Raw genomic sequence first — 27,739 nt, forward strand, 5'->3', positions numbered from 1 at the left:
TCTTACTACAACTTATTAATTTACATATGTCCTCCCTTTATGGAAAAGAAGTGGTCAAAGTGGCACATGAGCAATACCTTCTTTCCAAACTCTCAGGTGAACACCAGACATATCCAGGCCTCAAGAACTGACCCTAGGCATGCAGAAAGCTGTCACACTTCTCTCACAGAAACAGCATCACTAAAACAAAAATCCACAAAACCACATTCCTGCCAAGACTCAAAACTTGTCTACACACTAATGAAGAGAATTTGTAGGGCTAAAAGTACGTTCACACTGCAAACCCATAGGTTTAACTGCAGCACGTGTAGACATGCCTGAGCAAGCTTCGATCTAAGCTAGTTCAGGTAACTGTTACAATGAAGCTGAGAAGCTCAGGATGCAGCTCCTCAAATATGAACCCAAGGTCTGGGGGGTGGGGAAGGAACAAAGCTAGTCTGAGCAGCTGTGGCTTCACTTCTAGAGATAGTTTTGATCCAGCTAGACAGCAGTGCAGACATATCCTCTGTGTAACAAGGCTCTGCTTGATATCTAAAGACTGGTCCTCCAAAATGTTCTTCAATGAGAATTGTGTCGCTCTGCTCTTCCTGACTGTATTCTCCATTACCTATTTAATCTCTGAACTATTTCTAAAACATCACCTGGGTGTGTAAACTCCATGCACAGTTGTGTAAAAATAAAGGAAACAAATCAAGCAGAGGACATTGGCACTCCAGTGTTCCAAGGACTTTTGTTTGTATAAGGGTCTAAATCAGGGGTGGGAAATCTTTTTGGGTCTGGGGGGCTGCTGATCCATCGAAAAAATCAGTCAGGAGCTGCACACAAGTGAGAAGCAAAGTAGAAGTCCCTGACTGAAAAGGAGGAAGACACTCCCCACATTCCCTTTGCATACCAGAGCCTTGGGGAGGGCCCAAGCTAGTTGATTTTGTGCACTCAAGCCCTGACGGTAGGTGGCTGGGGGGCTGAAGCACCAGCGTGGGCTCCCCAGTGCTAAGCTTTGGGGGGCCAAATTCAAGCAAGTCGGGGGGCTGCATCTGGCCCCTGGGCCTTAGGTTCCCTACTCGTGGTCTAAATGAACTGAATGAATTCTCCCCTGGCAATTAGCTGGGAGGAGGAGAGACTTCTGGAGCAGACTGTATTTACACGAACACACCTAGAAATCAAGCCAATAAAATGGTGCTGCTCAAATGTATAGACTTTGGCTGATGTTGGGTTACAATCCACTTTAGTACTGAATGAAGGGCTAGTGAAATGCAGTTTCAATGTTATTTCATTATTGTATGAAGACTGGGAACAAGGCTGTGCTTAACTTGTCCCAAAGTGAGGGAGTCATCCCCTCAGCTGAAAAGACCTTGCTAAACCAGGGCTCAAATGCCAGAGATGAAAATTATTAACAGACTCGTGTGCAGCGGTCACAGCAGAGAGGCAGGTGACAGCAGATGTGACTGACAGTCTGCTGGCAAACAAGTGGCTGGTAAGGCAGAGAGGTGTGGCCAGCAAGGTGGCTGGTGGAGAAGGTTCAGATCAGTGAGCAGGCAAGCCGTTGTCAGAATGGGCATGGGACAGAAAATTCTGGTCAGCAAGTATACTGCCCAATATATTATGCAAATGAGACAAAAGACAGGTAAGCAAGATGAAAAAAGGGATTTGTTCAAAAAAGCAGCTTCCAGGGTATGTCATAAGGTCATTACAGATTTAGCCCAATCTCCTACACATTCTATAGCTACAATGATAAGTGATGTTGGTAATGATGACCTTGAGGCACTGCAAGATCCTGAAGAACAATTAAATCATGTTCAGTGTGGTTTTACTGTAAAGTATATTTTTAGTGATCTGGGTGTATGCCATTTGCTATCCATAGTGATATGTATACCTAAGTGCTTCAAGAAACCAACCACTCTGCAGTGCAGTACTACTGCTGTATTGGTGAATACCTGTATACTACTTTATACTTAATTCATTTTATTTTATTCTTTAAAAAAATGGTATTCCAGAGGTAAAGTATAACTTTCAGTTAACCTGAATATTCCATTAACTGGGCCCTCTATTCTCCCAACATGCTATATATTGCTGACACTTTGGTAAACTGGTATATTACGTCAACTCTGAGGGGAGGCATAAGGAAGGGAAGGAGATTGTTATGGATAAATTACTTTGTGAAGGAGCTCTGATACTACTTTGTGTAATGTCAAATCAATGAGTGAACACTAGTAAATGCACAAAAGGGAATAATCCTGCATTAGCAGAGAAATGGACAGGGATGACCTAGTAGGTCTTTTTCATCTCTAACTTCTATTGTAGATTAGTGTTGGATTCCAGTGCCACCATGGAAGAAAACAAAGGAAAATGTTAACTTGCCTTTCAATCATTGAGCACAAAGTATGCATAATTTAATACAATTATTTTCCAAAAGTTCCCACTTCCCCAGTGAAGCATCAACAGGGATTGAACAACATTTTTTTCATGTTCAAATCTTGACTGTTTTTATTATTTAGTTTGCTGAGCTCTCAAACCTGTGTTTCAGAAGAACTTTGTGATCTCTTTAATATTTGTATATTGACTTGCATAAAGGGACATATATTTCAGAATTAACTTCTTACCTAATATTTTGCAAGGAACCTCTGAGGTTTCTATAATTGAAAAAGATTTGAAGAGAAAATATTGTTTTTTTCATTACTTATATTGTCCATTTGATAGTTCTCTAGTTTCCACTGTCTTCTCTGAATTTCCTGTTTGAGTGGGTCCTTCCCACAAGGGAGATTAAAACAGTTCAAAATATAGGAACTGTAATGATAAAGTTTTGGCAGGGAGACTCAAGGATGACTTTTAAACTATTTTAAAATCCTCTTTTTAAAAAACTGTGGGTGACATTAATTTTACTACTGTAAGTTCTCTTCCAGACCCCAACACCTTTCTAGTCCAAGTCATCTTTATAAATGTATAATTATCCAATGCATCTCTCTGGGCCCTTCACCACCTCTAATCACCTTTCTCCGCCATTGATGCTTTATGGAAGTTTCTCTTTGAACAAACTCCCCATCAGGGAAAACAAACTCCAGTAATGACACTTCCGCTGTGTTAACCGTCTCTCTGGTTTGCAGTCCAAGCATTGCTGGATTGATTTGTGCCAGCACCCTGAGAGTAAGTTGGGGGGGGAGGCCGCATGGCAGCCAGACAGGCCTACTTCTAACACGCGGTATTGCTGCCAGCACTGGGTTCGGATCCGTCCCGCAGGAACATATCGCCCCAAATCACTCCTGACTGGGGGGCGGGCGATGTAATTTAGGCTGGTACTTGGACAGCGCAGAGAGTGAATGAACGCGCGGCCGGGCCTTGCCCAGTTGCCCTCCCCAGCAGCTCGCGGTGTTGGCGGGCCGAAATGCCACGTGCTGCGCTCCCCGGGAAAGCGCGCTCCTCCCAGCGACGTGGTGCTCGCCTTTGCCTGAGCAATGCCCTCGGCTGCGCGCCTACCGGAGCTCTCCAAAGCCGGTGCCCAGGGGTTAACCCCGCACGGCCCAGGCCTGCACCGCACGGGCCCTGCCCTGAAACGGGCAGCTCGTGCCAGGGGGACGCTCCTTCCCCGGTACCTGGCGGGGGCGCGGAGAGCCATCGCCGGCCTGATGCCGAGGCGCGCTCCGAATGGAGGCCGCTGAGATTTGGGAGGGTGAGGCAGCCCCTGCACCCCCGCACAGCCCGGGACCCTTCTGATGCAGCTGCTCGCCCCGCGCTCCAGCCTCTTGGCCCCAGCCCCGCAGCCCTCCCCCTGCACCGCTCCCTGCCTCCCCAGCTGTGGCTGCGCATCCCCTCCCCTTGCAGATCAGCGCCCACATTGGGGCTGGGCCCGCGGGCTCACACTGGCGGGCGCCTGCCTGGTGCCCCGCTCCTCTCCCGGCCAACCTCTGCCCGCAACTTTCTTCCCCGCCCGAGCGCCTGGTGCGGAGCAGCGACCCCTCCCCCCGGGGGATCGGCGCGGGCCGCTTTGTGCGCAGGGGAGCTGCCAGCCACTTGGCCACGGGGCGCTTGCTGCAGTCGGGCGCTTCGCGGCATCCTCGCACCATGAAACTCCCGGTGACTCCCACGGGCCAGAGAGCGGCTCTTCTGCCGCTGTGTCTGCTCCTCCTCAAGACCGGGCTGCCAGTGCAGAGCTACAGCTACAACAACCGCTACTCCGGGTAAGTCCGCTACTCGCGCCCCTCGTCTGTGCACTTGATGGATAAACTCCGGCCGGGGCTCGTCCTTACTGGTTAGGGTGTTCGGCTCGGACCTCTCTCCCCCTAGCCCGTACTAAGACAAGACCCCTAAAATACTCCGATCACCTTTTTCTTTCTTCCTCTAAGATCGAGCCAGGCTGGTGGTGGGAATCTGGCAGGTTTCCTCGCTGCAGTAATTTTTTGCCTTACACTGGATTTTAAATGCATGACGCCCCTGTTCTCTTTTTGGTAATAGTCCATCTTTTGGAGTGAGTGACTCTGCGTGTGTCACACTAATACTTGCATATGAAAGATGCTACCTCCAAAGCAGTAGCAGTACCAGACTCTGACCAGTCTATTTAGAAACAAGAACTTTACTTTTCCAAGAGGATTTTGAAAAACAAGAACTGGAGGCCACATTTAATTCTGAAGCAATAGTGAAGTTGGTCTTGTGAAAGTTAATGTAAATGTTTTCTGAAACTGAAATGGATAAGAGAAAGCTAAATCATTTTATTGAATGCAAAAAAATCAAATCCAAAATATCAAGAGACTGATTAATTTTGCCATAATAGGTTTTGATGATATTTTTACTCAAAGATTAGATCTTTGCTCATTTAAGGACAATCCTTGTGTTAGAAAAGGAATGGTATGGTCTAAATATAAATGAAAGACTTTGTAATATCATTGAGCCATGGGTGCTTTTACTGTGAATGACTTTTTAGTAAGGACATATACACAGCTAAATAAACTTTTTGAACAGGGTAAAGCTGAATAAGTATTTAACAAATAATGTTAAGAGATATGGTAATTAATTTATAATCAAAGAAATTAGGTAGGATGGTTGCTAAACATTCTTAGGGACCACTGGAAGCAAACATTCCTAGAGACCACTAGAAACAAAATGGTGTATTTTTCACAACTAGTATAAAATTCATTAAAACTGACCTACAAATTCTTTGGTCAGTACAAGTAACCCTGTAAGTAAATTTTATTAAGGCAATCGGACTAGGCATATTAATTCCACTACTGAAAACATAATCACTGAAATTTTAAGAGCCAGATCCTTGGCTCCAGGGAATGGATGGCCATGGGAACTGGTAACGTGATATGAAGCCTTTCACCCCTAGGTCACCAGTTGTGACAGAAAGTACTTAATGTGACAGCTGTTTTTCAGTCTTATTCCAATTGCACCTGGGGTACAAGCATCAACATCTCAAAAAACAAGCATTTTTGTTGTCAATATAAGAGAGGAATGGCCAGGAAGACGGAATCCTCTGATGCCAGGATCATACAATAAGCTGCATGGGCATGGGGGTTCCACCCACATGGTGCTCACTGAAGGATTTATGACTCTGTATGGCGGGGGGGAACCTTTTTTGGGTCGGGGACCACTGACCCAGAGAAAAATCAGCAGGGGGCTGCATACAAGCGAGAACCTTCCCCTCCTCCCCCCACCAAAAAACTCCCCTCATTGATGTGGCTCCTGACTGAGGAAGAGAAAGACACTCCTCACACTCCCCTCACATGCTCTATGGCTTCAGCCACAGGTGATGGTTTGTAGGTTATGGCTGTGTTTGTATTTGTTTGAAGTTGCATATGTTATAATATACTAGAAGATTTACCATCATTGCTTGGGTAGTCACTGATTTTTAGAAAAGAAAATGTACGTGCTTTGTCCAAGTCATTGCTCAGGGCTGGGGCTGAGGATGAGGGATTCAGTACGCAGGTTGTTCCAGGGAGAGAGGATTACCCCTGCACTTTTTCTCCACAGCAGCTTGGGGCCAAGTGAGAAGCACCTTTACATGTCTGCTGCAACTCCAGCAGGCACAGCCAGGGCAGGGGTGTTTGTCCCCCAGGATGGTCAGGTCTATGTTTGTCTGCTCCCCTGTGTTCCTCCATCCAGAGTGAGGAACCCAGCAAACTGCACTTTCCCCTCACTCCCTGATGAAGGGGAACAGCCAGCAATGTCCCCAGACAAACTGGAGGGAGCCTCAGCCCCCCCCCATCCTTCCTGCAAGGCCCCTGGGAGGGTGGGAGGCCCAGGGCTGGAACAATCCCAAAGGAAGGGGGCATGGAACCCCTTTCACCTGCCTGGTGAGTCTGTCTCTTTTCTGTATGGTTTTCTGAGAAGCAGTCCCATTCCAGGCACATCCCATTTTCCTAGCACAACCAAACCCTTATCTTGCTTTTAAGTTATGATAAGAGGAAGCAGTATACTGAATTTGGTGGTCCTAGCTCTTACAGTTTGGGAGGAGTTCTTGGACAGACAGACAAACTTAAATATATAGTAGATTGAAAATGTCTAGCTGTATTTTCTTTGCGTAAATGAGACAGTCTAGTTGAAGTTTACTCAGAAAAGAGGAAGTTAAAAGTACTGTGTTTTAGCATATATAACCTCCACTCGTGTATAACCCGCAGTTGTGTATAACTCACTGTTGTTCTTTGCTGTGTAAAAAAAAGCCAACCTTAGATTACCTGTGGATGTGTATTACCCGCAGATTCTATAGGCTAATTCACGGTAATTGCACATAACAGAATAAACTGCCAATGTTCTGCATTCCACCCATCTTTTGTTAGGTAGCCATCCTGCTGCTAGCAGGGGGAACGGAGAGTGTAGTGCAGCCTGTGGGTGGGGAGCCTCATTCATGCCCAGGCCTGCGCAGCCGCAGCCAGGCGCAACCCACCCTCCTCTGGGCAGGGGAATGGAGAGCACAGCGCAGGTGCGCTGGAAACTCGTCAGACCCTCCCTACAGCGGAGCGGAGCTGACCAAGTTTTAATGGGGCAGAGCTGCTTATGAGTAAAAATAAACTTGTATACCACAGACATGTATACCCCGCGGAGGGAGCGTGGGCGGGGTTTGTAAAAACACGTATAACCCATGGGTTATATATGCTAATTTACTGTACTTTCAGGTACTACTTGGCTTGGCAAGCCAGTCAATTGATCAGTCACATAATATCAATTGACTGGCTTATTTTTTTAATCAGTCAAATATTGTCAGATATTCCAGAGAACGCCCTGACATAAGCAGTGCTCCTTTCTGAGTGCAGCATGTCACCATTCTTTCATTTTTTAGAACTTCATTTCATTGTGTTTCACATTTTTAGGAGATACAATAATTCAGTAACTTGTGTTTTGCAGTTATGCATAAGTATCTAAGGCTAAGCCTATTGAAGACCACTACATCTTACTGTCATTCAAATAAAGTAGTGTGTTAAACTATTTGACAGTATTTTACGTTACTTGACCAATATGACTGGTCAGTTATCCAGATTGATCATTCCAAAACTAATGGCCAACACTAGGTACAGGACCCTCCCTAAGGAGTTGTAGGCCTGGGACAAATCAGCCTGTGTTTCTAATCTGACAGGGGATGCTCTCTTCAGCTTGGCCTAGACCCTGCCCCCACTCCATCCTTTTCCCCCCCCCCCCCAATGCCCCATCCTTCCCCAGGTTCTCCCCACCCCTGCCCTCTGTTGGGATGTTAAAGTTAGATTAATTGGCTATTTGATTAGTCAGTAAGGGCGCCTCCGCCTTTGAAGTGTAGCAACAGCCCTAGGAGAGCTACAGGGAGCACAGTGCCAGTGGAGGACTCAAGCAGTCCCCTGCTGGCTCCATGCTCTCCACGGCGTTTCAAAGTGGCAGCACCGCATAAAGCCCAGGGTCAGCGGGGGAGTCCCCAGCAGGCCCCAGGCTCTCCACAGATAGAGGCAGCAAAGGGGGAAGAGCGATTAGTCAACTAGTGTCGACTGTCCAATAAGCATTTGCTTATTGGATAGTCAACTAGTTCACATCCCTAGTCTTCTGCTTTGCCTCTTCCCACCGCTGCCTGACTTCTTCCTGCCCAGTTCCACTTCCAGGGAGGAGAATTTGAAAAGAGAGAGAACTCTTTTAAACCAAAAATATAAAATTCATAGACATCAGGTTGCATGAAATTTGCTTATTTCAGATTGGTGTTTTTAATTGTTCCGGATATGAGTAACTTCGTCTTACAGATGAGCAGCAGCTAGCAAGTTGGAACATTCAGTCCAAGATCAATCAGCTTAATGAGTATTACATTTCAGTACCATGCTTTGCACACAACGGTTAATGGAATTCTCTTTCTTATGGAAGAAGGTATGAGAGGACATCCTGTTGTCAAAGATGATGAGAGAAGTGTATAATTCTCTTTGGGGCATGTTTTTTCCAAATTTTGATTAAGAATAATAAAACAAACCACCTCAAACACAAGGAGTCATTACAGGGGCTGAGGTATATCCCAAATAACTATGTTTGGGTATGTCTACACTACCACCCTAGTTCGAACTAGGGTGGTAATGTAGGCAACCGGAGTTGCAAATGAAGCCCGGGATTTGACTTTCCCGGGCTTCATTTGCATCTCGCCGGGCGCCGCCATTTTTAAATGTCCGCTAGTGTGGACTCCGTGCCGCATGTAGCCGCGCGGCGCGGACATTTAAAAATGGCGGCGCCCGGCGAGATGCAAATGAAGCCCGGGAAAGTCAAATCCCGGGCTTCATTTGCAACTCCGGTTGCCTACATTACCACCCTAGTTCGAACTAGGGTGGTAGTGTAGACATACCCTTTAACAGCTGTACACAAACATGCAAGCTACTAATATACTATGGCTTTGGCAACTTTTCAATTATAGGACTCCGGGAGCACAACTAGAGGGCTTGCGTGGTATTTGAAGCATCCCCTTCTAGAAATCTGGCCTCAAAACCTACTATTTTCTCTGAGATCATTCTGAATCGCTGGGATTCACAATAGATCTGGGAGCAGTAGACACACTCTGGCTCCTAGCAACATGACTGATTTTTTATGGCTTATCATCTAGAATCCCCATGCATTGTAAGTTGCCTGACATTCAGTTAATCTTCTTCTGAAGGATGAAAGGTGGAATCAGTACAGCCAAGATTTGAAACTTTTGCCTTTAAGTCTAGGCATTTCAGATTTAATGCTTTATCCACAAATATTTTCTACCTAAAAGAGATATTTGATTAAATCAACCTTTTCAAAATTTGTTAGTGAGCTTTCGCTCCTTTGTACTGTAATTTTATATAACTGTTCAGAATACAATGCAGGAAAGTGGGGGAAGACCAAAAGTTTTATGGTTTTCCACAAAGAGTGGTTCTTTAAGAAGTATACAGTCGGACCCTGCTGATCTTCAAATGTGTCTCATTTATATAAAAAGGAATATTAAAATATAACTTTCTATGTGTGGTACTGAGCACAATATATATTTTTGCAAGAACAAGTATAAGAAACTTTCATGATGAGTTTTAGATACAATTCTAAAAAAGGAGAAACTTTTTGTTTCTTGAGCCCCAGTCCTGCAAGATCTGTGCTTAGTACCAAACCCAGCAGTTTCTGCTCTCCTTTTGTGGAAAACTGTAGCACCAGCCAGGAGGAGTTCATAGAGGGCATGTTGTGGCCTTCCCTAGAACTAGCACCAGTTACAACCAAGCCAGTGCCTTTGCACCATACCCCAACACACGCACATACAACCCTTGGATTTAGTTCCTAAGTTCCATTTTTCTAAGTTCCATTTTGTCCCACATCTTTGGCACCTGTTGCAAGCCACTAGCAAGGGAATAATTCTGAGCCCTACTGTAATATCAATGAATGTTTATGGAAATGTATGTTGGAAAAAAATAGTGTCCAAGTATTCCCCTGAAAGATATGAATCATTTCCCACTGAAGACGATGGTTGTTACTTGTAACCTGCAAGGGAAGAGGAGAATACAAGGAAGAGCAAATTTCTTTGCGGAAATCAAGGGCTTAGGACAGAGGCTTATGGAGTGAGGAAAAGAAAATTCTATGCTTTATCCATTGTTTATTAGTAAGTAAGTTGGCTACCTGTGGTGAAATAAAATCCTACTGCACAATCAGCATGAACCTGAGTTTGCGTGGAATCCTGACAGGCATAAATATGACAATCCCACTGTTGCCATAAGCCAGCCCTTGGCTATGTCGAGACTGAAGGCTTCTTTTGGAAGGAGCTTTTCTAGAAGAGATCTTCCGAAAAAACTTCTTCCAAAGGAGCATGTCCACACTGCCAAAGCGCATCGAAAAAGCAATCGGCTTTTTTGAAAGCTAGTATACACACTGAATGGACGCCATCTCGCATTAAAACTGATTACTATGGACGGAGTGGCCACCAGGGCACCTGTGCTTTTTCCTCTTCTTCTGTAAGAACTCCCCATCCGCATATGCCTTTTTCTGAAAGAGCTCTTTTGGAAAAAGGCTTCTTTCTCACAGAAAGAGGAATACTGATACCAGAAAACCCCCTCTGTTCTTTCGAAAGAAGTGAAGTTCAGAAAAACAGCCCTTTCCCCCCAAATAACCTCTGTAGTGTAGACATACTCTCTGTGTGCAGTCCAGAGAAGACCTTACACCCACAGTACCAAGAGCACCCTTTCTCATTTGAATTTCACCTGGTACAGGACAACCAACTGAGTGGTCCAGTATAGATAAGGCCTTAGAACAGTGTTTCTTAAACTATGTTCCGAGGAACACTGGTGTTCCGTGAACAACTCACAGGAGTGCCGTGACCTCTTCTTTGTCTTTTTTTGTCATCTGAATTATTTTTTGTTGAAGAAAATTCATAGCTGTTCCGCATAAAAAAATTATGGTTTGGTGTTCCGTTGTCTCAAAAAGTTTAAGAAACACTGCCTTAGAACTACATAGTGCAGGAAGTTGAAGTTTATAAATGATATCATCAATGACATGTACTCTATAAATGCAGCAAATGCAACTGTTAATCAGTTCTTAATATCTGAGAGTTAAAGCTCATCATCAACATTCTGCAGAAGTTGTGCCTTAACGTACTTCCCACCCCCTTTCACACCTTATGCAATTTTACATCTATGAATATAAAATCTGTTCTTTTTGTAGTAAAAATTTTTAAAATTAACATGTTTAATTGTATCTGCACAATGACAAGACAAAGGATGAAGGAAGAAATCAACATTGTCACAGTTTGGTGATCTGTCAAAAGGTTTACATAGCACTGGAAGCACACCGCTTTGATCTAACACTGCATCTTTTTTGCTGCCAGAGAGGAGATAGACAGACATTCCCTGCAGTGTAAGTCATGTGCACCCATGTCACCAGAAACACCCCTGATCATTCTTCTTCCCCCCCCCCCCGCCTTCTTCTCCCAATTAGCCTATAATTTTTCCCTATCAATATTGATTTTCAGTGAATCCTACATCCTTTTTTTTAGGTCAAGAAGCACTACAGTTGCCACAATGAGTGCTGACACCAGCAGACGCGCACATCAGAACCTGTCCTAAAATCCTTGTTTCAGGCAAAACTCAGTGAAGATTTTTCTGGTCTCAGATCTGCAGAAGCAGGCCTGTAATGAACAAAGACAGTTAAGCCTGATCCTGCAATCATCATTCTGGCAGAGTTTTATTGACTTCAGTACTTTTACCAAAGTAAAGGGCCTCACTGAGCATACCTGAGTGGAAGGGTCTGAGTCTGATCTCACTTTGGTGTTACACCAGTGTAACTCCATTGAAATCAACGGAGTTCCTCCTAGTTTACACTGGTGCAAACGAGAGCAGAAGCAGGGTTTACATACGCAGTGTTTGCAAAGGAAGCATCACCAGATGAGACTAATTATTTTGTCTCTCATTCCAAAGATCCCAAAGCACCTGAGGATGTGTGAGCCTTTGGACTGGAAATGAAAAGCACCCTCAGATCAGGCAGCAAAGCTCACCAATAGAAGGGGAGATGATATGTTCCATTCATTCTAATGTGTACCTTTTGAGTTTGCCAAACAAAAAGCAAGACAGGCAGCCTTGCTGCATTTTGTTGAACTGAAGTCCAGACTTTGGGCTATTCAACAGCAGCAAAAGTGCCTGAATGGTTGGGATGGGGTATGGCCCAGCAGACATAGTACCAGGCATGGTGGAAACATTCAGTGCTCACTTCTGAAGCGCAAGTAAGGACCATGGCCCACAGCTGAATACATTCCTTTTAGCAGTGTCTTCCCTCAACAGATTGAATGATTTGAGGAACCAGAATCCTCTGCAGGGAGAAATGAGAAATTGACCCCAATAGGACATTTATTTAAATGAAAGTTGTATTGTGAAGTTATTCAACCCTTCTGCATACCTTGGCACAGCATGGCACTTCCCAAGAAGAATAGCACATGTCTTCCAGTATTGTTTTTCTAATGCTTCTCGAACTCTTGAAGGACTAACATCACTTTGAATGGGGGCCTCAAAAATAGAATAATTTATCACATCAAAATATTTCCTTCTGTGTACTGCATCCTAAAAAAGGCTTTACAAAGTGCAACTATGGAGATAAAAGCTAATACAGGTACACTGTACATATGGTATGTAGTACTTAAAGTTATTCTGCAGCAGAAGCTTTTACAGTCTGCTATACCAAAACTTCAAGAGGTATTACAAACAGCTCACAGCGCTTTAATAGTCAGCAGTGGTGCCACGCAAATGACTGAGAAAGAAGAGCCAAATAGGGTGTCTTTGGCTTTGATTTAGAGTTGGAATAGGACACCACTAATGACCATTGGGTATTAAATGTCTGAAGAAACAGATAGGTAGCAAAGCACATTTAACATACAAGACAATGCAAAGGTGTTGCATGGTGAGCACATTGCATGGAGTAGGTTGCATGCATACTAAAATTGTGTACCAGAGACAGGATTTCAAATGTAAACACTATGCCTACTTTGTTTTTCTTCCCCAATGCAGTAAAGACAAAAAGCTACCTGAAAAATTAACGAATTAACAAAAACTATCCTTGTCCTGCTTGAGTCAATTGAAAAAAAACAAAACAAAAAACCAACACCAGACAAAAAACATTGTGAGCCTAACAACAAGTCCCATTTTTCAAGGATAAATTGTCACATTGTATGTGACAAAGGCAAGCAAGAGTCAGCATTTTTAAAAGGTTCATTCCATTAATTCTAAAATATTTATCAGCTTTCAGATTTATCTAAAAATATTGTCAGATAATTGCTCAATGATCAGTGTCTCTTTTAAAAAAGAGCCAAGAGTTGTATGAATTCGGGGAGGGGGAAAGACCAGCATTACCCACTTTGGCAGAAAAAATCATGGTAAAGATATACTCAGCAATTAGTAGTTTATCCATCCTGTTTGGAAACATGACTTGTTCAGAGACAAAAAACAGCTCAAGCTTTGGAGAAACAAAGAAAGAATTTTTAAAATTCACTGTTGTAAAAAGGACTTTACTGCTTGCAAAGATAGCTAACTAAATGGACAAACTGAAAGAAGGGGGTTTTAAACTTATCAAATTGCAAGTATGGTATTTATCTTTAGACTAGGTGCAGTAAAGTACCAGATGTTACACAAAAAAAGGAATGTAAGAGCAAGACAGGGCCATAATGCCCAAGAGGAACAGTCAAAGGCTTGTTTGTAGTAGTTTTCTTGCTTGTAAAAACAAGAAACTTTGCATTCAATACAATAAACACCATCAGATACATTCAAGACTTGCTGGTCTGTAGCCTGTGGGGTTTTTAGTTCTTTGAAGCTCTTTTCTTTATTGCTAATATTGCATAAAGGAAAAAAACCCAGAATGTGTGTGATGGAACCTTTAAAAATTATTGTCAACATTCTTAGCTTGTAATAGCACTAGCTGAGAAAAGTGTGTGGCTCATTGGATGGAGTAGTGGATCGGGAGCTAAGAAAGTGATGTTCTCTTAGGCTGTGTCTACACTGCACCCCTTTTCCGGAAAAGGGATGCAGATTAGACACTTTGGAATAGCAAAATCCGTGGGGGATTTAAATATCTCCCGCGGTATTTGCATTAACATGGCTGCCGCTTTTTTCCGGCTTGGGGATAAGCCGGAGAAAAGCGCCAGTCTAGACGTGATTCTCTGGAAAATAAGCCCTTTTCCGGAGGATCTTTTATTCCTACTTTGAAGTTCAGATTAGGCTTCCTATTCCCAACTACCGGTACACCTCGTTCCACGAGGAGTAACGGTAGTTCGGAATAGGAAGCCTAATCCGAACTACCTAGTTTGTGCCGCGTGTAGCCACGGGCACGGAGTCCGAACTAGTGGACATTTAAAAATGGCGACGCCCGGCAATATGCAAATGAAGCCCGGGAAATTCAAATCCCGGGCTTCATTTGCAACTCCGGTTGCCTACATTAACCACCCTAGTTCGAACTAGGGTGGTAGTGTAGACATACCCAAAGTGTACTTTAACATAGAAAGGTGAGAAAGTCACGATATAAAAAGCTAATGTTATCACCACAGAATTGGGTTGTTTTTATACATAATATAGGTTTCTGACAGGTTATATATCTGAAGTAGCTAGGGGGTATAGTCTGTTTTTTTTCTCAATTTTGAATAAGGGTAATTTTTTCAGGGACATAATAGAGATGCAAGGAGCTAGTTTCTGGACTTCAAAGCAGTTCTGGATGACACAGCCATTAACGGTTTGTATCAATCCTACAAAATGTACACTAGCTTTGTGCATGTTATCTGGGCCTCTATACCTTTATATACTGAAATGATTGCACATGGAAATAAATTAATTGTGTACATGCACTGCAGTGTGTGATGTAGTAATCAATTATGTTTTCATGTGTCTATGTTAACTGAACACTCAGATAAATGCATGGAGTTTATTATTCATTAAATTTTGCTCTAGTACCTAATCAAACAACAAAAATAAACACAGGTGCTGTATGCCTGGTTTTGAGACTGTGTAATGTATTCTACATGCTACTCTTTAGAGTGCGAAGTAGATTACTTTCCACTTTCTCCCAAATATTCATTTTATAGTTTTCTAAATCATATTCCTTTAGCCATGTGGGAGGCAGCTGTCCTCTGATAGGACAAATTCCACAGTAATCTTAAAGTTTAATATTAATATCAGCTTTGAGTAATATAAACTGACTTTGTGTGAAATTTCCTCCCTGTCTTCAGATTTAGAAAAGTCAAATATGGCCAAATAAGATTCAACCCAGTTTACCAAAAAAACCCATAAAAACATAAGAACGGCCGTACTGGGTCAGACCAAAGGTCCATCTAGCCCAGTAGCGTGTCTGCCAACAGTGGCCAGCACCAGGTGCCCCGAGAGGGTGGACCGAAGACAATGATCAAGCGATTTGTCTCCTGCCATCCTTCTCCAGCCTCTGACAAACAGGCCAGGGACACCATTTCTATTCCCTGGCTAATAGCCTTTTACCTAACCTCCATGAAATTATCTAGCTTCTCTTTAAACTCTGTTAGGATATGTCTACACTACCCCGCTAGTTCGAACTAGCGGGGTAATGTAGGCATACCGCACTTGCAAATGAAGCCCGGGATTTGAATTTCCCGGGCTTCATTTGCATAAACTGGGGGCCGCCATTTTTAAATCCCTGCTCGTTCGAACCCCGTGCCACGCGGCTACACGCGGCACGAACTAGGTAGTTTGGACTAGGCTTCCTAGTCCGAACTACCGTTACTCCTTGTGGAATGAGGAGTAACGGTAGTTCGGATTAGGAAGCCTAGTCCGAACTACCTAGTTCGTGCCGCGTGTAGCCACGCGGCACGGGGTTCGAACGAGCAGGGATTTAAAAATGGCGGCGCCCAGTTTATGCAAATGAAGCCCGGGAAATTCAAATCCCGGGCTTCATAAGTGCGGTATGCCTACATTACCCCGCTAGTTCGAACTACGGGGTAGTGTAGACATACCCTTATAGTCCTAGCCTTCACAGCCTCCTCTGGCAAGGAGTTCCACATGTTGACTATACGCTGTGTGAAGAAGAACTTTTTTTATTAGTTTTAAACCTGCTACCCATTAACTTCATTTGGTGTCCTGTAGTTCTTCTATTATGGGAACTAATAAATAACTTTTCTTTATTTACCCTCTCCACACTACTCATGATTTTATATACCTCTATCATATCCCCCCTCAATCTCCTCTTTCCTAAACTGAAAAGTCCCAGTCGTTTTAATCTCCCTTCATATGGGACCCGTTCCAAACCCCTAATCATTGTTGTTGCCCTTTTCTGAACCCTTTCCAAGGCCAAAATATCTTTGAGGTGAGAAGACCACATCTTGAATACTGTGTGCAGATGTGGGCATACCATAGTTTTATACAGGGGCAGTAAGATATACTGTCTTATTTTCTATCCCTTTCTTAATAATTCCTAGCATCCTATTTGCCTTTTTGACCGCCGCTGCACACTGTGTGGACGTTTTCAGAGAACTATCCACGATAACTCCAAGGTCTCTTTCCTGATTTGTCGTAGCCAAATTAGCCCCCATCATACTGTATGTATAGTTGGGGTTATTTTTCCCGATGTGCATTACTTTACACTTATCCACATTAAATTTCATTTGCCATTTTGTTGCCCAATTACTCAGTTTGGTGAGATCTTTTTGGAGTCCCTCACAGTCTGCTTCTGTCTTGACTATCCTAAACAGTTTGGTATCATCCGCAGACTTAACCACCTCACTGCTTACCCCTTTCTCCAGATCATTTATGAATAAGTTGAACAGGATTGGTCCCAGGACTGACCCTTGGGGGACACCACTAGTTACCCCTCTCCATTCTTAAAATGTACCATTTATTCCTACCCTTGGTTTCCTGTCTTTTAACCAGTTCTCAATCCAAGAAAGGATCTTCCCTCTTATCCCATGGCAATGTAATTTACACAAGAGCCTTTGGTGAGGGACCTTGTCAAAGGCTTTCTGAAAATCTAAGTATACTAGATCTACTGGATCCCCCTTGTCCGCATGTTTGTTAACCCCTTCAAAGAACTCTAATAGATTAGTAAGACAGGATTTCCCTTTACAGAAACCATGTTGACTTTTGTCCAACAAATTATGCTCTTCTACATGCCTCACAATTTTATTCTTTACTATTGTTTTGACTAATTTGCCCGGTACTGAAGTTAGATTTACCGGTCTGTAATTGCCAGGATCGCCTCTAGAGCCCTTTTTAAATATTGGTGTCATGTTAGCTACCTTCCAGTTATTAGGTACGGAAGCCATTTTAAAGGCTAGGTTACAAACCACAGATAATAGTTCAGCAATTTCCCATTTGAGTTTTTAGAACCCTTGGATGAATGCCATGAACACCAAACTGAGGATTGAGGCAGGGTAAAATACCAATGCCAAAGCCACAGGTGGAGCTGCAGTTGGAGTTAGGGGTCAGAGCTAGGAGTGATAGTCTGATCAGGAGCAAGGAGGAAGTGCAGGAACTGGAAAGAGGCAAGGATGAGGAGCAAATGGGGAGCTAGGAGTGAGGAGTGAATCAGACGTGAATCAGGAATCAGGAACAGGATTTAATAGGAATTGCAGAAGGCAGGCAAGAGCACGGTCCGATGTGGCAGTAACAGGAAGTTTCCATAGTTATTTGAACTGCCCCAACTCCACCTCCTTCCACCACCAGGTCTCTCTGATTTAGTTGGCAAGTGTAAGCAAATCAGCTGCCATATGCTTAAAGTGCTCCAATAGCACATTTTACAGGTTCAAGAATGTGTCCCTGCAACCCCAGTTCTATACCTGTAACCTCAGAGCCTTACAATAGCATCATGTCATTTCAGCAAGGAGACTACACAGTCCATCTTTTTTAAAACAAAAAACTATAAATACTTAGAGAAAATATTTTCCCTGCTGTTAGGGTAGCCAGGTGTCTGGTTTTCTACCGGACAGTCCGGTATTTGCACCCTCTGTCCAGTAGAAAAATTCAGAAAATACTGGACATGTGTAATGTCCGGTATTTTCTGAATTTCCGGCTGGGCGGAAGCCTGACGGGGGAGCGACTGGGAGGTGGGCCGCAATTGGCGCTGGGAGCCCTGTGGTCGCGTGCAAAGCCGGGCAGGGCGGGGGCAGTGGCTTCCGGCTCCCCTTCCTCCCAGCCAGCCCCACAGCCCCTGATACCCACCAGCCCCGCTTCCCGGCCGGCCCCACAACCCCCCCACCCCTCCAGCCCTGCTTCCCACCCCCTTCCTCCCAGCCAGCCCCGCCCCCCTCCCGGCCAGTCCCTCTTCCTCCTCCCCCCCCCCGCCTACGATCAAGTGTGTCCTGTATTTGGGGGGGGTCTACCTGGTAACCCTATCTGCTGTATCAAGTGTCTTGAACATTACAGTAATTAGTCTGAGATGATTTGGAAACAAGACATGAAATATTCTTATGGTTATTACAGAATGTCCTAGGCATTTACTCTTTACCTGCTACTATGCAAAACATGTTTGCACTACGTTTCATAAAGTTTAACTTCTGCAGAATGGAGGGTTTTCTTTTAAAGAGCACAACAGGGAATTGTATATAAAATAAATGACTTATCCAGAGCAATCATAAAATCTGATAGGAATTATTTGATATTTCAGTAGCAACTTAAGACTAGATATTTAAAGAAGGTTCCTGCGCTGTGGGGGGGATATTCTTTATCAACCATGATTTACATGAAATTTGAATTAAAAAAAAAAACAGTAACCTTGTTAATCCTTTCATTTTGAAACTTCAAACAGTATGAAATATAAAATATTAAAAATTAAAGATATGGCTCAAAGAATCAGTTAAAGATATTGTAGCAATGCATGCAAGTTAATATCTAGTTGCTATTTGGGATGTTAAAATACATTTATTTTTGTAAACGTGTAACTGCTGAAATTTGCAGTGGTTACACATTAATACATAGGGGGGCAGGCAGGAGCCAGTGCGCGTGGGGAGCAGAGGGAGCAGCACAGGGCTCAGACAGCTCGGCAGAAGCCAATATGCACAGGGAGCTGGTGTTCATAATCTGAGAATGAATAGGATTCAACAAATCAAGTACAGGGAGCCTGCTATGTTCTTCCATTTCTATGTACTCTTCTCATTCTCTGCTGTATCTGCTGACTGGCTCCAGTAGAACCACCAACCTTTGGACCACTAACATCCGTTACTCAATCCTTCTGAGTTCTTAGCCACCCCTTCAACCCTAATCCATACTTTAATTTTCAAAATATAATATTTATTTTCCATCTGGAATTCTAATGGGACTATGTCAAGGGGCAACCTACCTCAGAGGCCCCTGAATCTAACTCCTTTTTTGGAGTGACTTGACCATCCACCAAGACTGTTTACAGGTCCCCTCAATGGCCTAAGTCTATACCTATTACCCCTTACTTAGAGTAGTGCATCCCAGTGGCCTGTCAATACACAAGGCTCTTTGATTCAGGGTAATGTGGCCCAAAGGCTGGAGTTCATACAAAAGTCCCTTCTATTTGGGGTAATACAGCCCAATGGCCTGAGTCCATACACAAGTTTCTTCTATTCAGAGTAATATGGCCCAGTGGCCCGAGTCCATACACAGATCCCTTCTATACAGGGTAATGTGGCATAGAGGCCTAGTCCATATTCTAGTAGGAAAGCTCCCCTATATGGGGTAGATACGGAGAGGGTAGGGAGACCCGGGCCCTCACAGTCCACTGGGTCCCAGCCCAGGGCCCTGCTGGCATGGTATAATCCACTGCCTGCTCAGCAAGAAATCCTGCTGCAACACAGTGAGAGCCCTGGAAACAATTGACCTCCCTGGGATACTTCCTACCGTCCCTTTACAGATGTTTTCCCCACTGTCTCACTCCGAGGCTGTGGCTCCTCAGGTAGCCTCTTAGCGGCTGCTGGGTGGTCTGGCTGCATTTCCACTTTTATCTCCAGAGCTCTGTCTGTGTCTCCTTCCCTTTCAGCAATCAGCCCTGACTGAGTTGCTCCAGAGGCTTTTATAGTCAGTCTCCTGTTGGAGCATGCCCAGCAGGACTGTGGGGGTAGAACCCTCTCACCAGCTGGGCCAAGGCCGCTCCTTCAGCTTCAGTGTGGGGAGCTTCACCACCAGTGAAATCATAATCAGGTTCTACATAGAACACTTCTAAAAGAAAGTCATGAAATATCATATCTGCTTAAACTCAAAGTATTATTCTTGGACACTGCAAGTACTTTGGTCTTCTGAAGTTTTAAAACACAGCAGAATGCTACCAGTCATTGAGATCTGTCTGTGTGTTTGTTTGTTTAGTTTCTTAAAGTGAAAGATTAAGAACATGTATTATTTAACGTGGCCCGTCAATACAGGTGAACTAGGCGATCGCCTAGGGTGCCGAGATAAACAGCCTTTGGAGGTGGGGGCGCCAGTTGCCGGCAGCTCGTCTAGGGCCACTCCTGCCAACACCTATTGTCTATCCTACAGTCTTCAGACCAACAAAACACTGTTGTATACATGGACATTTTTCCTGTGTAAGGCCCATCGAGCTAATCAGTGCAAGTACTTTGCATGTCATGTATCCATTGACATAAATGGGAATTTTCTGTGCAAAACCCCTACAGAGTCAGGGTAAAAGACAACAAAGCTTCTTAAAAATGGATAATAGCTAAAAAAGAGTAAATGCCATATAGAACCTAGTGTTTTATTCCTATCCTCAAAGGTTTTTTAAAAGTTATTTTTGCTTCAGATTTCTAACTTTGCTGGTTATTGACTTATCCTTTGCTTCTTGCTACTTCTGTAAAATACAGAATTATTATTTTTGGTTGGAATGCCTGCTGGACAATCTAGGGGAAATGCAGATATTGATTTGAAAGTCTGAATTATTCAGAGGCACACTGGCTCAGAAAATTTAAGATTTGGTCAGTTGGCCGTAATAATGATTGTTCTTCCTAAAACTATAACATTCTCCAAAGGGAATGGAATTGGAATGCTTTTTAATTCAGCCTGTGACCATGGCTACTCAACTTCACCTCATAATTGTACAAAAATATAGGTATCATCTAGCCATAGAGGCAAACTTTATTAGACCAAATCTGAAAACTTCATAGATACCATGCTGCAAATTACTCCCCATAAATTAAGGACTATTAGAAATAGATACCAATCCACTGAAGTCCAGCACACCATTTAAAGCGCATTTATCAGTTTAACAAAAATAAAGGATTTTTGCAACCTTAAGCATATAGATTAAAAAATTAGATCAGAAATTTTTCGATGAACATGGTAGCACACAGACTATGGCAGGTTGTTAATACCTCAGTGTATTATGTTCCTTTTCCTCCTTAGGTGAAGAATTAAAGCACTCAGAAGCAAAGATTCAGTGTGTGGTAGGAGCGTCTTCCATCCAAGAGACATCTGGTTCCTTGGCAGCCTTCACAGGCTTTTGTCTCCTCGGCTCTAAATTAGTCCTTTGAATCTGCCATGTGCTTTAACTACTGATGGGCCCTCTGGACTGCCATGTGCTCCTGGTTGCCATTGCTTTACACATTTACCTATTACTTTAGCCTTATCCCGAATGAGAGAGGATCTCTGCAAAGGCAGAAAGTCATCGTCATATCCTGTGGCCAGAGCATTTCCTCCTCTGCCCTCCTGTCCCCCCACAAAACAGAATTACCAGGCATGGGCAAGTCAAATGCTAGATTTGCCTTTTATAGATTTCATAGATGAACAAGAGCATTCTAATCAGTCAGTGACTGGATTTAACTTCTCAGTCACATGGCTCCCTTCAGCCAAAATAGTCAACAGTGATCTTTAATTTTACATGCCCATCTTGATTTAGAGGAGCACATAGTCATCTAAAGTCCTTTGAAGGAGAAGCAGTGGTGCAACTCTGAAAATGAACTCTTACGTGTCAAGCTGGGCCACCAAAAACCAGAGACCATTTTGACCCAAAACATCTGCAGATGTTCTTGACTTGTTTTGTTGAGTAGATGGAATCAAGTTGGTGAGTTTAGAGGGATATCTTTTATATCCTATATTACACACAAATAAAAATGTTATCCTGTAGCCATTTACCTGACTATTTCCAACCATATTACAATACCAAGCCCTTGGAATAAAAATATCCAAATATAGTTATTAACCCATTCACAAGAGCCACTCACATGATATTGTTTTTTGTTGCACTTTGTCTTCACTTGAAGATGAATCTTCAGAATTAAAGTGCATAGGCTGTGGCAAAAATGAGTCTTCAGATTCTACAAAATAATTTAGTGTAATCTAAGTCATTAAGGCAGTGTTCCCCAACCTTTGGGGCTGCTGGGCACCTGGGGGCGGGGCAGCGCATGCACCGCACACCCAGGAGCGGCACTGCGCATGCGCTGCACACCTGAGGTGGGGGCCGCGCATGCACCGGGGGCCCGGGGTGCAAGAATGGCTCGGGTCGGCCCTGGTCACTAGGCGGGCGCACATAAATGCCCCAGTGGGCGCAATGGCGCCCACAGGCACCGCGTTGGGGACCACTGATTTAAGGTCAATCACAGCTGCATCCTAATTTTATGGTGAGATTTAAATTGAATTTGTGTGACTAACATAACCAACACAAGTACCAACAAGTGAAAAGGGTCATACGAGAAGGGTCAGAATTATATAAAAAAAAAAATCTTCAGTTTTCAATTGTGACGTACTTAACTAAAAATCTGCAATCCCTAAGAATAGGAAATATACTGTTCTCTGAGAGTTCCTTAAAAAGTTATGTTCTGTACTAGTCATCTAATTAAAATATTTTATTGAGAAGTTTAAGATCCATCTGAGTCACTAGCAGTCACTCAGAACTATAACAGTTCACATATGATTTTAATGTAAAGCTGACAAAGCATATTTCACTCATTTGAGTATGTTCAGACTTTCATAGCATTCAGATTTCACCACTGCTAGTCATTAACTCAGTTTTCTCTATGAACAAAACAGCTGCCAATGTCTTTTCAACAAAACAAATTTCTGCAAGGAGCTTTTTAGTTTTCCATCGAGAAAATTAGTTTTCAAAAGATTACAGATATTTAGAACCAACAAAAAGCCATGAAATCAAAACAAATATTGACAATTTTGTCAATTGTCACTTAAAATATATTTCCTGATCAGTTATTAGACAAACCAGACTAATGATAAGAGGTAAAATTCTGCTTGCCTAAAAACAAGAAGACTGTTTGTAGGCTTTGCTTATCAGGAATCAGTGGAAAAAATTGCTTTTCACAAACAATTCAAAATGGATACAGACTGGCTAACCTGATGAGGTGAGCTTTAAACTAGATCATATAGGAGCAGAAGACAAAAGCCACATAGATAACTCAAAAACATGGAGACCTTCATGAAGGCTCAGGATCTGGATGTACATGGGTAATCATAGCAGGGACAAATTAGAGATTATAGGGGGGGAAATCAAATCAGTATCTTAGATGACAAATATGGAAGAACTGGTTGAGAATTTGGAAGTGGAAGGCAGGTTGGGTGAAAATCATCATAAAATGGTAGATTATAAGGAATGGTAGGAGGGAAAACAACAGAAAAAAATGGAGGTCAGACTTCAGCTAACGCAGGGAACTGATAGGTAAGATCTGTGGGGAAGCAAGTCTGAGAGGGAAAACAGTTTGAGAAAGCTGGCAGTTTTTCAGAGAGACATTATTAAGAGCACAAGAACAAATATCTAACTGCGTATGAAAGGTAGGAAGTATGGCAAGAGATATTTATATATTAACTAGGAGATCTTTAAAAACCTGCAACTCAACGAAGTGTCATGCAAAAAGTGGAAAGTAGGTAAATGTATGAAGAATGAATAATTAATTTTAAAAATCTATAAACATGAAAGGACAAAATTAGAAAGGCCATGGCACAAAAATGAGATTAAACTAGCCAATGACAAAACGTAACAAAAAAAAATTTATAAATACGTTAGAAGCAAGTGGAAGACGATGGACAGGACAGGCCCATTACCCAGTCAGAGGGGAAAGTCAATACAGGTTGAACCTCTCTAGTCCAGAATCCTTGGGACCCGACCAGTTCTCAACAAGATAATTTTCTGGATCACAAGAGGTCGATATTTTCTAGCAGCATTACCAACACTTCCACTGCCTATTGGACCTTAAGAGGACATTTGGAGTAAATTAGACCTAAATAATAGCACTGAACACTGAATGTTAGAACAGGTGGCTGTAAAAGAACAGTTACTTACTTTGTAACTGTGATTCTTTGAGATGTGTTGCTCATGTCCACTCCAGTTAGGTATGTGCACATAGCGTGCATGCGTCGTCGGAAGTTTTTCCCTCAGCAGTACCTGTAGGGCCAGGGGGGAGCCCCCTAGAGTGGCGCCGGTATATCGCCACATATATACCCCTGCTGGCCCCCTCAGCCACTCAGTTTCTTCTTACCGGAATACTCCAGAGAGAGGGCGATGGGCAGTGATTTGGAATGGACATGAGCAACACATCTCAAAGAATCACAGTTACGAGGTAAGTAACTGTTCTTCTCTGAATGATTGCTCATGTGCATTCCAATTAGGTGACTCCAAAGCAGAACCTATGGAGGAGGGCCGAATGTTGAAACTACAGAGGAGTGGAGGACCGCCCTGCCCAGGCAGTGTCTTCCCTGGCTTGATGCATTAGCGTATAGTGATTGGCGAAGGTATGGACAGAGGACCATGTAGTGGCTCTGCAGATGTCCAGGATGGGAACCTGCGTTATGAAAGCGGTGGAGGCTACCACAGCTCTCGTGGAGTGAGCTCTAAGGGGTAGAGGCGGTACCCCGGCTAGGGCAGAGCACTCCTTGATACAAGTGGTTATCCAGGAGGAGATCTGCTGGGAGGACACGGGTTGACCCCTTTCCCGTTCGGCAATGGCCACAAAGAGTTGCAGTGACTTCCTGAATAGTTTTGTCCTGTCTAAGTAAAAAGCTAATGCCCTGTGCACATCTAAAGTATGTAAAGCCTGTTCTTTCCCAGACATGTGCAGCTTGGGATAAAAGACCATTGCCAAGACTATAATGTAGGATAGGTCCATTAATGGCTATTAGCCAAGATGGGCATTGATGGTATCCCTAGCCTCTGTTTGCCAGAAATTGGGAATGGGCAACAGGGATGGAACACTTGATGATTTCTGTTTCTGTTCGTTCCTTCTGGGGCACCTCACGTTGACCATTGTTGGAAGACAAAATACTGGGGGACTTGCCTCATGGGGAGCCAAGCCATTGGCTTATGTTCTCTTGCCTCATGGGGAGCCAAGCCATTGGGGGACATTTATCTTGCAGCAAAGAGGAACCATCATGCTTCCCCCCTCCATCTCTAAGGACAGCTGATTGGGCTAATGGACTCCAATACTTCACTCACCTCTGCTCTGGTTAAGCAAGGATATAGTTATCACTCTAAGGGTATGTCTACACAGCAACATTATTTCAAAATAACTAGTGTTATTTTGAAATAACTTAGTCCGCATCTACACAGCAGGCAGTTATTTCAAAATAATGTTGAAATACTGTCAAGCTGGAGGATGTCTTACTCCAACTCCTGGTACTTTCATTGTATGGGGAGTAAGGGAAGTCAGAGGAAGAGTGCTCTATTTCAAAGAACTGTGTAGACACTCCCAATTTTAAAATAAGCTATTTTGAAATAATCTATGCAATTGACGTTAAGCCCTGCTGTATAGACCCACCCTAAGCGTGGCCCAGTGCCAGAGAGCAAAGGCTCCTGGTATATGTTATTGAGTCTCAGCTACACTGACCAGCTCAGTGTACCCCAATTCACTTTTGTCATAATCTGTCTAAAAGGTGTCATGTAAGGCATCATATGTAAACTGGTAACAGCCTGGCTATTAATATTATAAACTTAAAAAACAACAAATGGTCTGGTAGCACTTTATAGACTAATAAAACATGTATATGGTATCATGAGCTTTCGTGGGCACAACCCATTTCTTCAGATGACCGGAGTTATGAGTTTAGGATGTGCAGACCCAAAATACATAGGGGAGAGGAAGTGGGGAGGGGAGAGGAAAAAGAGAAGGGGACGGGAAACAAGGAGCAGAGGGAATGAAAATATCAAAGGGAAAAACAAGTAGGCAGAGTTGGTGCCTATAAGCACCTGAAGATTGGATACTTAAAAGGAAGCAGATAAGGATCAAAGGGAACTAACACAAGAATCCACACAGACAGCTGTTGACACCTTCATTGAATGTTAGGTTGGTAAAGTCCCAGCCAGCCATTGTCCCGATTGAGGAGATGATGATCAGAGTGAGAATTGAATTTGTGGATGAATTGTAATTCCAATGCCTCCCTGTGTATTTGACTAGTAGAACTGGTTTGTGACATTATTATTGCCAGTTATATGTACAGGGGATATGGGAAAAATTATCAGTGTGCTGGAAATACGTTCTTAACATGTGTTTGGGACAAAGACCTTAAGGCATGCGTCCTAGACCAAAACTTTGGTTCTAGCTGCTGGAATGTGTCTCTAATGTAAACTGAGTGTAGTCCCTTACTAAAGGTGCCTCTGACTTTTTTCTGGGAGTGCTGCAGTCTAGCTCTAGGGACTACAATTACCATAAGCCCTTGAGGAAACCAGGAAGTGAAGTTTTTTTGTCTGAGGCTCTCTATGTGGAGAGAGGGTCTCAGCAGTCTGGGGGCTCTCCATTTTGGAACAAAAGGAGCCAGGCTTCTGTGGAGGAGCCTTATCCAGTCCAGGAGCTGTTATACAGACTGGGACTGAGAGCCTTTGGGACTTGGATCTAGTAGGCTGCTTCTGGGGCAGCTGATTGCCCTAGAGGGGAGAGACTCTGGCGGTGCCTGTGGCTCAGAAGGACTACACTACAACCAGCACACAGAAGGAAGCTGTAAGTAAATGAGCTTTTTGGGAAAGTACTGCCTGGGACAGACCTCAGAGATATAGACTAACTCTGGGTCCAAAGAGAGGCAGAATGGCCAGCCCGGTGAACCACAGCTGCTGGCATTTGGTGGAACCTGCTCCAGCGACAGAGGGAGTTTGCAGCTGGCTGCATAGTATAGAGTCTCTCTCTCTCTCACACACACACACACAAAACACCTACAGAGAACCTCTACTACAGCTGCAGATCTTCAAGCGCACTCACACAAGCAAGTGTCTGGGACTCTGAGGCCAGAGGAATGCACATTCTGGGGTGGAATAAATGGTGGCAGTGCAAATGCCAGCTAGATAAGTTCCTATTACTTCTGTGTACTTTGTTAATTGATGTTGTTCACTGTTAATCTGTTAAACCCTATTTCTTTAAGTTGTTAAGTAAAGGTGTGTTCATTATAATGTACCGGTAATCAATTAGATGTATATTATTTATAATTGTTGTCCTAGAGTTAGATCCAGATTATTGCTGGAATAAGTTTATTTCTGGAGGCTCCTAAGGCACACCATTTCTGGAGACTCCTAAGGGCAAGCTAGGTGGAGGCACCACCATTGTATATTCTTTATGAGCAAGGGACTGCAGTAAGGGGGAGGTGGATAGGGTTTCTCCAACTAAACAACATCACCACCGGGGTACTCAGGATCTCCTTTTATGTTAAAACCATCAGGCGCCCCGGCACACCTGTGAGTGTGACCTGCTCCCAAGTAACCCGGGGAGGAAAAAGGGGGTTACGTGAGCAAGGAGAGAAAGAGAAAGAGAAAGTACATTTATAGAAAGAAAAATAAACTAGGGAGAATTTCATACTGAAGGACACAGGAGCCGATTCCGTGGTTGCTTCAGTCTGGAATACCCACAGAAGATTAGTGGGTGCTTTGTACCCACCGGTAGCCAAGCTCCCTTCCCGCTTAGCCAGTGACCCCACCAGTCAACCTCTCCTCCCTCCCAGTGCCTCCTGCC

At 43.6% G+C, this 27,739-nt stretch overlaps 1 protein-coding gene across 3 annotated transcripts in view; it reads left to right on the forward strand.

Annotated features, from left to right (window-relative positions):
• Positions 1-3,408: 3,408 nt before the first annotated feature.
• The window catches only part of CPA6 (carboxypeptidase A6), a 111,267-nt gene continuing 86,936 nt past the window's right edge, over positions 3,409-27,739 (forward strand). The window contains exon 1 of one of the 3 annotated variants that reach the window (XM_089776233.1): positions 3,409-4,172. In XM_089776233.1, coding sequence (XP_089632359.1) covers positions 4,057-4,172 — 116 coding nt within the window. In that variant the 5' untranslated portion in view covers positions 3,409-4,056. The remainder of the gene's footprint in view (positions 4,173-27,739) is intronic. The other 2 variants (XM_006131487.5, XM_089776234.1) reach the window with 2 other exon arrangements.

The sequence above is a fragment of the Pelodiscus sinensis genome, chromosome 2 (assembly GCF_052426305.1).
Source record: "Pelodiscus sinensis isolate ZL-2025 chromosome 2, ASM5242630v1, whole genome shotgun sequence".
Classification (NCBI taxonomy): domain Eukaryota; kingdom Metazoa; phylum Chordata; order Testudines; family Trionychidae; genus Pelodiscus; species Pelodiscus sinensis.